This window comes from Sciurus carolinensis, chromosome 3, assembly GCF_902686445.1.
Source record: "Sciurus carolinensis chromosome 3, mSciCar1.2, whole genome shotgun sequence".
Lineage (NCBI taxonomy): Eukaryota > Metazoa > Chordata > Mammalia > Rodentia > Sciuridae > Sciurus > Sciurus carolinensis.
In genome coordinates this window covers 176,943,887-176,956,701 of record NC_062215.1, presented here as the reverse complement: position 1 = coordinate 176,956,701, position 12,815 = coordinate 176,943,887, and the positions used below count along the sequence as shown (strand labels likewise).

The 12,815-nt window shown below is 35.0% G+C and overlaps 1 protein-coding gene across 6 annotated transcripts in view; it reads left to right on the top strand.

Annotated features, from left to right (window-relative positions):
• Usp40 (ubiquitin specific peptidase 40) overlaps positions 1-12,815 on the top strand; it is an 80,210-nt gene that overhangs the window by 6,390 nt on the left and 61,005 nt on the right. For 5 of the 6 annotated variants that reach the window (XR_007107828.1, XM_047546357.1, XM_047546360.1 and 2 more), the window contains 6 exons: positions 708-872; positions 2,614-2,760; positions 6,030-6,173; positions 7,997-8,125; positions 10,131-10,226; positions 11,075-11,182. Coding sequence is in view for 5 of the 6 variants with exons in the window: in XM_047546357.1 (XP_047402313.1) it covers positions 708-872; positions 2,614-2,760; positions 6,030-6,173; positions 7,997-8,125; positions 10,131-10,226; positions 11,075-11,182 (789 nt within the window). In the remaining variant the exon portion in view is untranslated. The remainder of the gene's footprint in view (positions 1-707; positions 873-2,613; positions 2,761-6,029; positions 6,174-7,996; positions 8,126-10,130; positions 10,227-11,074; positions 11,183-12,815) is intronic. The other variant, XM_047546359.1, reaches the window with a different exon arrangement.

The window sequence follows — 12,815 nt, the reverse complement described above, 5'->3', positions numbered from 1 at the left end:
CCTCACTGCCTCCTCTGCACTCTGCATGTGTTCCTGTACCTCCTTTCTGCTTTTCCTATCAAAGTCAACAATGATATCCATGTACCAAGGTCAGAAGACATTCTCTGTCCCCAGCTGGGCACAATAACACTCAGCCACCTAGCCCCAGCTCCTCCCAGTTCCCAGGACCCACCCTCCTGATTCTCCCTCTGTCAGATCTTTCTCTTATCTCTGCCTCTTAACTGGCAGTGCACCCTTGGCTTGGTTCATAAATTGTTCTTAAGGAATAGCTAACAAAGGTCTAGATTATAGACCTTCTCTAATGTTAATACTTAATCATATTCACCAACCACTGTGACCTAAGTGAGCTCTACCTGCGCACACACTGCCAGCTCTGGAACATTGCTCAGAACCTGTTGTGCTCCTGCCTTGTCCTCCTCTGGCACCGCCATGTGTGCAGTTCCCCATGTGATGTGGGCACTTTCCATTTGCGTGGGTTACATGTGCACAGTCCACACGGCCTACCCATGTTCATTTTTGTAGAGAAGTAAAAGCAGGTCGTGCTCTCTTAACCTGCTCTCTGCTTGTTTTGTTTAGTCATCCTTATATCTGAACAAGGCTTATCTTTGAATTGCTCCATAAATCTTAGGTTTTTGTAAACTAGTACTGTATTCTGTTTTTAAAACCTGAAGCACAAAATTACTTTTTAAAAATTACCTGTTTTGTAGGAAATGAGACAACATGATGTGCAGGAACTGAATCGAATTCTCTTCAGTGCTTTGGAAACTTCTTTGATTGGGACCTCCGGCCATGACCTCATCAATCGTCTATATCATGGAACCATTGTTAACCAGATTGTTTGTAATGAATGTAAGAACATCAGTGAGCAGCAGGTGAATTCACCAGAGTGTTAGTAATAAATTATATTATAAATTATAGTTTATGTAATTAAGTCTCATCTGTAATATGAGGATAAAAATATTTATTTATTACTAGAAATAATTTATTTTTTTTCTGTTTTACTCTGACTATACCTGAATCATCAGTTTATAATCCAGATTTCTCCATGTAGAATGAAAGAAGCAAATATCTTAAAACTATTTATTCAGTACTCTAATATTTAAAAAACAGGGATGTTTGCAAATAGGCTAGTCTCTTCAAAGAATCCAGTATCATCATGATTAGATAATTAAGGAGGTAATAAAAATACTGAGGGGTATTTAAAATGACAAGCATTTTTAAATATTAGATTTTATTTATTAATATATAAAAAGTTTATTCATATGTATATGTGCTTATGTTTATGTATTATATAAATTTCATTTTATATATACAGCTTTTATAATTCTATCTTTACTAATATAACCTTCAGTTCTTTTAATAATACTGATTGTTCATTTAATCTGATTGGAAAGTAGATATTAGAAATTTGATCATGTAAATATAATAATCTGTGCTTTACAAAGTTTATACAGCTAAATTATTTCATCACTAAACTCTTTAATAAAAATCTCCTTTTGTTATGGCAAGAGTTATAGAAAATTTCTGTATTTGAGAGAAATGCCATTTTCTAAAGGTGTTTGTTGCACTTTTGGAAATATAAATATGTTGCTTGTGTTTGTGTGTGTGTGTGTGTGTGTGTGTATGTTCATGTACATATACACATACACAAATATTTCTTTTTTGTTTTCTAAGAAATAGAACAGTAGAAACAGTACTTCTTGGCCCTTATCGCCTATGCTAATAGAAGCTCATTTGGTCAACCTAGTTTGAAAATAATTGAGAGATTCTGTTTCTTTGAATTACTGTATGATTGACTTAGTGCTAATGTAATAGTTCACATGAAGTACTTGTGAAATACAGGGCACAGAAAGCACATTATAAATTATGGACTTTAACTTTTCACACACATATTGAAGCCTAAAGTGTTAGTTTTAATACTCGAGATTTTTACCATGAACTAAACAGTGCCTTCTCATTTTTCATTCCCCATGGTCCCTTAAAATAATGCTTTTGCATGCACATGGAGAACTATCAATGATTTACACTTGCCAAATTTTAATAGCACTTATTACTAGAAATGTATTAAAATTCAAATGTAGTTATATTAGAATAGATAGACTTTCTATTTGCAAAATACCACCCTCTTTATTTTCATAGAAATAGCTGTTTATCCTGCCTCTAAATAATTATTGTCTTATAACTTGCACTGTGTATCTTAAACCAACCTTAGCAAAAGAAAATGAAGAAATAGAATTTATATGGGAATAAAATTCAACCTTGCCTTTGTTGTAATAATTCTAGTCTAAAGACTGAAACAGTACTAATAAACTGTGTATGTGCACACATGTGCATGTGTTACGTTTAAGTCAGGTATGTGTTTTATTGCATCTAAACTTGTAAACATCTTCCTTTATAAATGTTTTCTTAATACCTTTTATACTAGGTGATAGTTTGATTTAGGAAGGATAATTTTGTGTTATGAATGTCACAATAATCAAGACAGACATCTTCCTATGTACAGTGTTTTAGGAAAGATACATCTGATTATTCCCAGTGTATGTTTGAGTTGAGAATGTGTTCATAAACCTCTGCAGAATTGTTTTTTCAATATCACATTCTTATATACTTCAGGAAGACTTCTTAGATCTAACAGTAGCTGTCAAAAACGTATCTGGTTTGGAAGATGCACTCTGGAACATGTATGTAGAAGAGGAAGTTTTCGACTATGACAACTTATACCATTGTGGAACTTGTGACCGTCTGGTTAAAGCAGCAAAGGTAACAATGCCTGCCTTTTTCTAGGGTGCTCACATAGTACTTGGTGGCAGAAAGGTCTTTCACCTGAAGCTGACTTGTGTGATAAAGACTGAAGGATACATTTGAAGCTCTTGTCCCAAGGATAGAAAAGACATTTTATTTACCACCTGTCTTCATTTTTTTACAATGAAGAGTTTTTTAAGACTCTCAGTCTAACAGCTCTCTGAACTTCCTTCTGTCCTAGGAAAAATGTTTTTGTGCCTTGATTTTTCTTGAGGTTGCCTTTTTGGATAAATTCCTTGCTTTTGGCAGATCTCTATTATGAAGGAGATGGTAGTATTTCGTTTTTATTCCCACCATTGGAAAGCTTGCTGAGCATTCCTTTCTGTTTCCTGCTACTAAAACAGGTGGCTCTCTTTGATTTCTCTTGAGCAAATTCCATATGTACTTTCCCACTTGGGGGTGTTGACCTTGTTAGTCGTGGCCCTCAGTGCAGTCCTTCTGGTTTTCTTTCAGGACAGCAAAGCAGAATAGAAGATGAAGGGGAGACAGATGAAAGCAAGTGATTTATTTTATAGTGTGAACTAAGAGAGAAAAGTAAAATAAATCTATTAGCATAGACTTCTGATATTTCTCAAATTTGTCATGTTCATACAGTCATTCCTGTAGATATAACTGATAGTTATCCTGGATTCCAGGAAGGAAGAGCCACTTTGACAAGTGAAATGAGAGGCAGCTACCATTTAGCTGAAAGGAACACCTCCCCAGTGTTATTTTCATGCATCATAAATTTTGCCCATTCCAGCTTCTTTATGATACCAGCACTTTGGCATTGCTGGAAATCGACCACATGTTTACATTTTGTCCCAGCTTTGATGTAAGTTCTCTGTGCTTAACTAGCTGAGCCCTTTGGGTCCAGGATGTCTTATCTACTTATTCTCAAGGAGGCTGACGTCTGAGTAACTCTTCACAGGACAGATTTTAGAAAAACATTTTGTAGAGTTGGTTTTCTCATTCCCACATTTTACCTTCTGGCAACAGTGTGTACTTCCTCTTCACCACTCTTTCACAATTGTATGTGATTTCTCAATGTGGAATTTTTTTTTTTTTTTCAGTACTAGAGATTGAATGGAGGGACATACCTGACTATACCCCCAACCCCTCTCATTTTTAGATCAGGTCTCGCTAAGTTGCCCAGGCTGACTTTGAACTTCCGATCCTCCAGGCTCAGTCTTCCAAATAACTGGGATTACAGGTGTGCCCCACCATGCCCAGTAGAATTGTTTTTAATGCATTTTTTCATACAATTTCCAAAACCAAAAACATTACCAATGCTAGTAAGTTGCTAGATACTAGTAATAAATTAATATAAAAGGTGATTATTATTGATACTTCTAATGTGTGTATGTATAAATTCTTAATGCCGTTTCCCATTCCTCTGGCTTGAATGTGCCATCTCTGCACTTCTCTGGCTCTCCTCTTGGCTCCTTGTTACTGTGATCAGTGTAGCATCAACCCCTGCTATAGTTTTTACCTGTAGTAGTGAACTGTTCCACCATTACTGAATGATGTGACAGGCTGTTCATAAATACTGTACACTTGTGCTCAACTCATTCAGTGGTTATTGAGCATTATCTTAAACAGTTTACCACAAAAGACATACCTATGCAGTGGATCCATGATGCCAAAAAGATACAGCACTATTCCTGTGGCTGACAGTTACTGAACTTTTCTAACAAATAAAACGAACATGAATTCAGATGACACTCAATACTGATTTTGTATCCAGGAGACAATAGAAGGAAATGGAATGAAAACAGATCCATGGCTGTGGCTTTCACAACAGGATTTGAAACCAGGGTGAATTTTATACTGTTTAATATATGTTTCCATATACTCTGCCCATTATGAAACCTAGAGAATTACATTTGTTTACTTGTTTTGTACTTCACCTGTGGTGTTAGAACTACTATCTGGTAAGTATAAATCTCAGAGTTTGGAAAAGTCTTAAATGCTTATGTATACATTTTTAGTTTTTGGGTGAACGTAATTTGTACTTTAAAAATCAGCAGCCCTTTGCTAACAAGAACCTTCTGCTAAACAAGTACAGTTCCTTTATATACCTAATGTTGGTTTAATTCTTTTTCAGTGTAGTTTCTTTATTGTGATACTTTTTAAATTGTATTTTTCTAGTTTCCTTGGATTTGTTATACTCTTAGTTTATGTTTGTGTGCCATCTGAGTAAATGTAGATTTTCCTGTCCTTAGCAGTCTTTTCTTAGTCATATCATAATGGAGTTGCTCCATTATTTTGGGTGTATTAGTAGAGCTTGTCTGAAAGTCTGCCATGTTGTTATATGACTGGGACTTTTTTATTGAACTTTTTTTACCCACTAGATTTGTGGAATTATTATTTTAAATATATGTTTAGCAATATTAGATTTATATGATTGTGGCCATTACCCCAAGAGATCTGGGGGACAAGTAATGACTTTTTTTTTTTTTTTTTTTTTTTTTGGTGTTGGGAATCTGAGCTACATCCCCAGTCCTTTTAAATTTTTATTTCAAGATATGGTCTCACTAAGTTGCTTAGGACCTCACCAAGTTGCTGAGACTGTCCTCAAACTTGAAATCTTCCTCCCTTAACTTCTTGTGTCGCCGGGATTACAGGCATCCACCACTGCACCCAGCTAAGTGATGACTCTTAAATAAAAAAAAATCTTAATGTAGTGTTTAGTTTTAAAGTAAGGAATTAAAACAACAAAAAATGCTTAATCAGCTTTTGATTTTAAAATAGCAATCATAAAACCCCTATCAGTAGATCTTAACCATTGGGATCACAGTCCTTTTGAAAGTCTAATGAAACTGGATCTTCCCTCTAGAGAAAACATACACACTTAAACTTTTCCTAATTCATGTGTTCGCAGTTCAGTTGAAATGGAGATATGAAGGAGCAAGGGGAAAGGCCAGGAATCAGGCAGGAAGTAGGTGCTGATGGAGAGGGATAATGAGCAGCTACCACATGCCCATCAAGTAGGATTTTAGAATGGCAGCACTAAAACAAAACTAGCTTGTGAGATTTCAGTTGTGAGCGTGAATGAGTGACACCACCCTTAGTCCCATGAAATAGATGAGTCTGATGGAATTGCTATTGAATCCATGGTTAATGACTTTATGTGATTTAAGGACCTGTTTCTCTTAACGCTTACAGGTGTTTTTTCATACCTTAAGTAACTTGTATCCTTTCACATAACTGCTTTTTTAAAACTTTGTGAATTTTTCTTTTAACAGTCGGCCAAATTGCGCAAGCTGCCTCCCTTTCTTACTGTCTCATTACTAAGATTTAATTTTGATTTTGTGAAGTGTGAACGCTACAAGGAAACTAGCAGTTACACATTCCCTCTCCGGATCAATCTCAAGCCTTTTTGTGAACAGGTTTGAATTCTTTTATTTTTAAATTCTTTCTTTTCCCCTTCTAAACTTGCATCTTTTTTTAACCTGATTTTCAGTTTTTTGCAGAATCTCTGAATTCAGTTATTCTTAGTTGTAGGGGACTGTCCTCTGCATTGTGGGACATCTACCAGCATTCCTGGCCTCTTGGGGGTGGTGTGGCCCAGTGGTAGAGCACTTGCTTAGTAGGCCCAACGTCCTAGGTTTGATCCCTAGCACCACCCAAAAAAAAAAAAAAAAAATGACCCAGCTTTCCTACTAGATGACAGTAACTTCCCCACTCCTCTCCCACTTTGGCAATGTCTTCACATGTGGTCAGATGTCCATGTCTCCTTGGAGGAGTTGGGCAGGCAAAATTGCCCTGGACTGAGGACTTCTGATTTGTTTACAGTCCTTTTGAATTTCTAAAGTGTAGAAGTTCTCAGTTCTCTTTATTAAATTCTTCTTGAAAAACCTTGGAGATGAAAATTTTAAAACAAAATTAAAAATGATCCTGCTTTTAGAAAAATTATCATTAATTGGTACTTTGCTATTTGGATTTAGTTTATTTTAAATGTAATAATGAATTACGTGTCTAGAAAGTAAACAGACAAATGGAATTTTACTAATCTAGAATTTGTAATCCTTACGACATAGGAAAGAAAAGTGTTGAAAACAAGTTAATTATAAAATCAAACTACTTTACAAGCCATTTTCATTTGTTTTTATATAATTATTATACATGCTAAAATCAGAATAATGAGACTGGTATATTTCTTATAAAAATCATTTCATACTTCAGTATAACAGATCTGAAATAAGTATTAAAATTGACCACTTATCTTGGAACTCCACATTAATTTTGTTTTCAAATTTCTGTACATTTAGAAAACACCTTGTATCTTTGTGTGTCTCTCTCCTGTCTTTTGCCTGAATCAGACATTTTCAATTGCTAAACACTTTAAAACTATATTATAAGCAAATAAATTCCTCAGGTAACTGGCATCCCTCATATGGCACCCATGTATGCATTTACATCGCAAGTGACACTGGTCTAGTTGAGATGGCACAACCATAAGGGAGCTTATGTCGTGTGCTTCAGACCCCTTGAATGTTAAAACTAAGACTTTTTCTTCTGCATCAGAAATTTAAAGTATCTCTTAATCTACTGTAGTTATTTCCATTTGTTTTTATTTTAATTGCCAATGTAGGAGTTTATCTCTTGGGTCACATGTGAATATAAAATGCATTAATTATAGAAAAGTGTGATCATAGGATTAATAAAGCAGGAAAGAACTTCTTCATTCTACTCTATTACCTATAAATAAGAAAAGCTGTTGTTCACAATTGCTGAGTTCCCTTTGTGCAGAAGACTGAAGTGTCACGAGGGATGATAGTTTATCTGACTCTGACTTTGAGTGGGAGATAGCCTGGTTGGAACATAGGACAGTTTCAACAGGTGCAGAACATGTGTGTTTAGTAGCATGATAGATAGATACAAAGATGTTTTTCTCTTGCTGAAGACCTCTACCACAGACTCATGGTGTCACATTAGCTTACATGATCTTAGCCAAAGCTCATAAAACTAACAGCTTTTTCAGATATACGTGTTCATGTTTAAGTGAGAGGCAGAAATAGTAATTGAGCAATGAATTTAAAATTTTAAAATTTAAAGCCAGTCATTTAAGTTTATCTTTACGTTTAAATGACAGTGATAAACACTGAAGTTTCTTATTAATTTCAATACTTGAAATTCTTTTTCCACTTTATTACATTTATCTTAGCATCTTATGTTAAACTATCCATGTTTATTTTCCTTTTTCCTTTAGAGTGAATTAGATGATTTAGAATATGTATATGACCTCTTCTCAGTCATTATACACAAAGGTGGCTGCTATGGAGGACATTATCATGTATATATTAAAGATGTTGATCATCTGGGAAACTGGGAATTTAAAGTAAGTGTACAGATTCAATTAGAAATATCTTTGCAATTTCTTGGCTTTTCCATTTCCTTTTACAATGTTTTATTGATGATTCTTTTGCTGTTTATTGTATATCCACCCTGCAGAAAACTTTGATGGGCCTTAAAGTTAATTCAGATATGTTTTAATTTTTTATTTCTAAATAATTTTGCATTTACAGAAAATATCACAGTAGTACAAATACTTCCTGTGCATTCTTTACCTAGATTCTCCAGTTGTTAACATACTGCCGTGTGCTTTAGTCAGCTATTTTGCCACTGTGACTGAAAGACCTGACAAGAGCAATTAGAGGAGGAAAAGTTTATTTGGGAACTCATGGTTTTAGAGGTCTCAGTCCGTAAATGGCCAACTCCATTGCTCTGGGCCTGAGGCAGAACCTCGTAGTGGAAGGGCATGGATGAGGAAAGCAGCTCAGAATATGGCACTAGGAAGCAGAGAGAAAGAGAGAGCTCTGCTCAACAAACACAAAATATAAGCCCCAAAGGCACTCACCTTCTCCAGCTGCACTCTACTTTCCTACATCATGTATTAATGCATACTAATTAAGTTAAGGCTCTCATAACCCAATCATTTCATCTGTAAACTTCCTTGCATTGTCTCACACATGATCTTTTGGGGGATATGTCATGTCTAAACTATAACACCACATTTGTGCATATGCACACACAGACATGTATACATTATTAACATCATTAAACCAAGTAAGTGGAAGACATCAGACTCCTTTGCCTCTGAATACATCTTTATCCACCAAAAACCAAGGTATTTTCTTGCATAAGCATAGATTAAAACCAAGAATTTTAACATTGGTTTACTACTGTTGTCTAGTGTGTAATTAAATTCAGATTCCACCAATTGTCTAATCCCCATCTTTTATGAAAATGTTTTCCCCAATCTAGTGTCAAGTCCAAGACCATGTGCTAAATTTAGTTATCTTTTAGATCTCTTCTAGTCTGGAACCGTCTCTCAGCTTTACAGTTCCTCTGTTACAACAAACAGCAATCTTCCTGTGATGGCAACTATTGAATTTTTTCCAGCAGATAAAATGAGTATTGATTTAGATAACACAATATGGATTTTGCATCCTGCACATTGCATGTGAAAATGTATTTTAAACAATAAACTCTATGCCCATAGATTTCACAATAGGATTTAAAGCCAGGGCACATTTTATCCTGTTTAATGTAATATGACTGCAGCATTGTGTCTTTTGTGGTAACTCTTTAAAACAGCATTCATTGACCATTACTTAATGACATTTGAAGTACCCGTCCTTCCCAGGACCACAAAACAAAACAGAAATATAAGTCCTTCTAGATGGTTTTCTGTGAATGGTGTGAGAATTTTTTTTCCCCCAATTTGGAAAAATTGCCCATTACCACCTATTGAATAATTGCTTTTCTCCACCAACTTGCTGTGTCAGTTCCATTAGCTCTATTCTTCATTAATGCCGGAGTCTGTTTTTCAGTTCTGTATTCTGTCCGGTTCTTTCTCCTCCTGGGCAAATACACACTTCATAGGTTAATTTTAAGTCATGCTGTCTTTCAGGGCAAGTCTCCCTGCATGCTATTCTTCAGGAATGTCTTGCCGGTCTCATTTGTGCTTCTGTGTGCCTTCCTAGAATCACCTTCCAGTGTTCTCATATACACACATGCCCCTGCACTCATGCACACACACAGTAGTTTTGAGTCTTCCTGTGAACAAGATTTATCTTTAGTGTCTTTTTAAAATTTTTATAATATTCTCAGGGAAAAAACAACTTGCAGAGGATCTGGGGAAATGCTCACTGGGTCTACTATGAAGTTAGAATGCATTTCACATCACCAGATTTCTAAAATGACGCTAAGTCAGTCACATCCGTCACGTCAGAATGTCAAGTGCTTGCTTACATCATTTCTCCAGTGGCATACGCACTCCTATTTCGCTAATTCCTTTAAGACATTTGTGATAGGAATTCTTTTATTGCTTTCCTTCTTAGGAGGAAAAAAGTAAGCCAGATGTGAACTTGAAAACTCTTCAAAATGAAGAGGAGATTGATGATCCATTGATGATACTACAAGCAGTCTTATTACAGGTAGGTTATGTCTATGTTTTGGCACTAGGAAGCAGAGAGAAAGAGAGAGCTCTGCACATATATAGCAATCATAAATGAAGAGGCTTATTTATATGAACCCATCAGTCACATTGGTTTAGGGACAACTCTAAAAAGGAAAATAGACTCATTTTAACTTAATCACCCCTTTACATGCCTTATCTTCAAATACAATCACATTGTTAAATATTACAGGCTAAGGATTCAACCTACGAATTTGGGGAGACACAGTTCAACCTATAATAGCCACATCTTGCCCCCTTTCAGAACTTGTGTACTTTGAAATATTCAGAAAAGACATTAATATTTTTTACTTAAATATTTCTTCTAAAACTCATAAATAATATCAGGAATTTGCCAAACATCAGGATACTCTTTGAATATGGTTAAAATGTGGCACATAGTAAGTAGCAAAATCCATATTTTCAGAACTAAACTTTAAGCTACCTTTCTGAAAAAAAAATTTATAATGAAATAATTATGATCTATTTTATTTTATTTCATTTATTTTCTTTGCAGTACAGGAGATCAAAGCCAGGGATACTTTACCACTGAGCTACATCCCCAGACCTTTTATTTTTTGTTATTGAGACAGAGTTCCCTAAGTTGCCCAGGTTGGCCTCAGACTTACTATCCTCCTGCCTCAGCCTCCTGAGTAGCTGGTATTATAGGTGTGTGCCATCACACCTAGCAATAATTATGCTTAACCCACCTACATCGTTGTGTTCTAGGCATGTTCAATTAGATATAATTCTGTTGGTCCCTCAGAATTTGTGTTGCAATGATTTCTCATCAGATTTTCTTAAGTGACTTTGTATTTCTTTCATAAGGAGGAGAATAATCTAATTACTGTTGATCAGCTGGGCCAGAAACTCTTGAAAAAAATGGGAATATCTTGGAACAAGAAGTACAGAAAACAGCATGGGCCACTGAGAAAGGTAATACATGGCATCAACATAGGAAATTCTAGTCTCAGGACATTTGTTATGATCCCAACAACATGAATTTCTCTCCAAGATATTTTAAGTAGGTAAAAATAAAATCAGTATTTTTGTTTAGTAGCTATAATTCAGCTGAGTTATTTATAGAGTATCAGTTACTAAGTCATTTATCAAGAAGTCAGCAAAAAAAAAAAAAAGAGGAAGTAGCTCTTAATCACAGCAGCAACAACAAATTACCCCAAAGCTCTAACTTTTAGAAACTCAGTTACCTCATTTCCTAGCCTGTAATGTTCAATGCGAAAACGTATGTTATCAGGAATAAAAGGTAAAAACTTGACTGAAAATAACCAAGCAAAGCAACAGAACATTTAGTGAACATTTAGGAACTGTTTTCTGTAGAAGCAAAGCACTTACCCACTGCAATAATTGTTTAAGAGCATCTTTTAATCAGACCACCAAAAATCAATTTTCTGTGTATTATTTTAGAAAATTGCATTGTTTAGGGAATTGGCCTTTTATATAGGGTGTCAAATTTATTGGCTTGAAGTTATTCAAAATTAGCATCCCATATTATGCTTTTACCATCTATAGAACCTGAAGTTATTTCAAAACCCTTTTTCATTTCTCTTATTATCTTGTGTGTTCTTTTCTTGCTAGAGTTTAGCCTTTTAAAAAAAAATCAACAGCCTTTGATACAATAGGATATAATCCTATTGATTTTTCTCTACTGAGTATCTGTTTCTGTTTCATTGATTTTAGTCTTTAATGAAATAATTTTTTTTAACTTTTATCTCATTTCATTTCTTTTCTTTGTGGTACAGGGGATCAAACTCAAGGGCACTTAACCACTGAGCCACATCCCCAGCCCTTTTTAAAAATTTTTTTTTTGATACAGTGTCTAAGTTGCTTAGGGTCTCCCTAAATTGCTAAGGCTAGTCTCAAACTTGTGATACTCTTGCCTCAGCCTCCTGAATCACAGGATCACAGACATGCACCAGCATACCTTGCTTTTTGTCCTCATTTTTAAATTACTTCTTTCCTTATACTTCCTGGACTTTAATTTGATCATATTTTCCTTGATTCTTAGGCTATCATCTCAGTTTTTAAGTCTTCCTTCTAATGCATGCTTTTAAAGTCCATAAATTCCTGAGTAATTTAGCTGCACTCTTTTTGACATGTTTTCCTTATCATTCAGTTCAAAATGGTAATTTCCCTTGATGATCCTTTCTTTGGCCCATGAGTTCTTTTGAAGTGGGTTGCTTAATGTCCAAATATTTGAGGATTTCTAGTTATCTTTTGGTTATGTCTATAAATTGATTTCTGATTAATACCATTATACTTTGAGAACATGTTCCATATGATTTTAGTTCTTCTGAATTTAGTGAGACTTACTTCATGACTCAGAATATGGTCTGTCTTACTAAATATTCTATGTTCATGGACAAATTTTTTTCTGCAGCTTTTGGGTATGGTATTTCATAAGCATTAACTAGGTCAAATTGGTTAAAGGTATTATTTCTTCTCTGTTCTTTCTAATTTTTATTTTTTTGATCTTTTAGTTTTGTCAATTACTAAAAGAGAAGTTTTAAAGTCTCCTGATTAGCCAGACATAGTGGTGCAGTCCTATAGT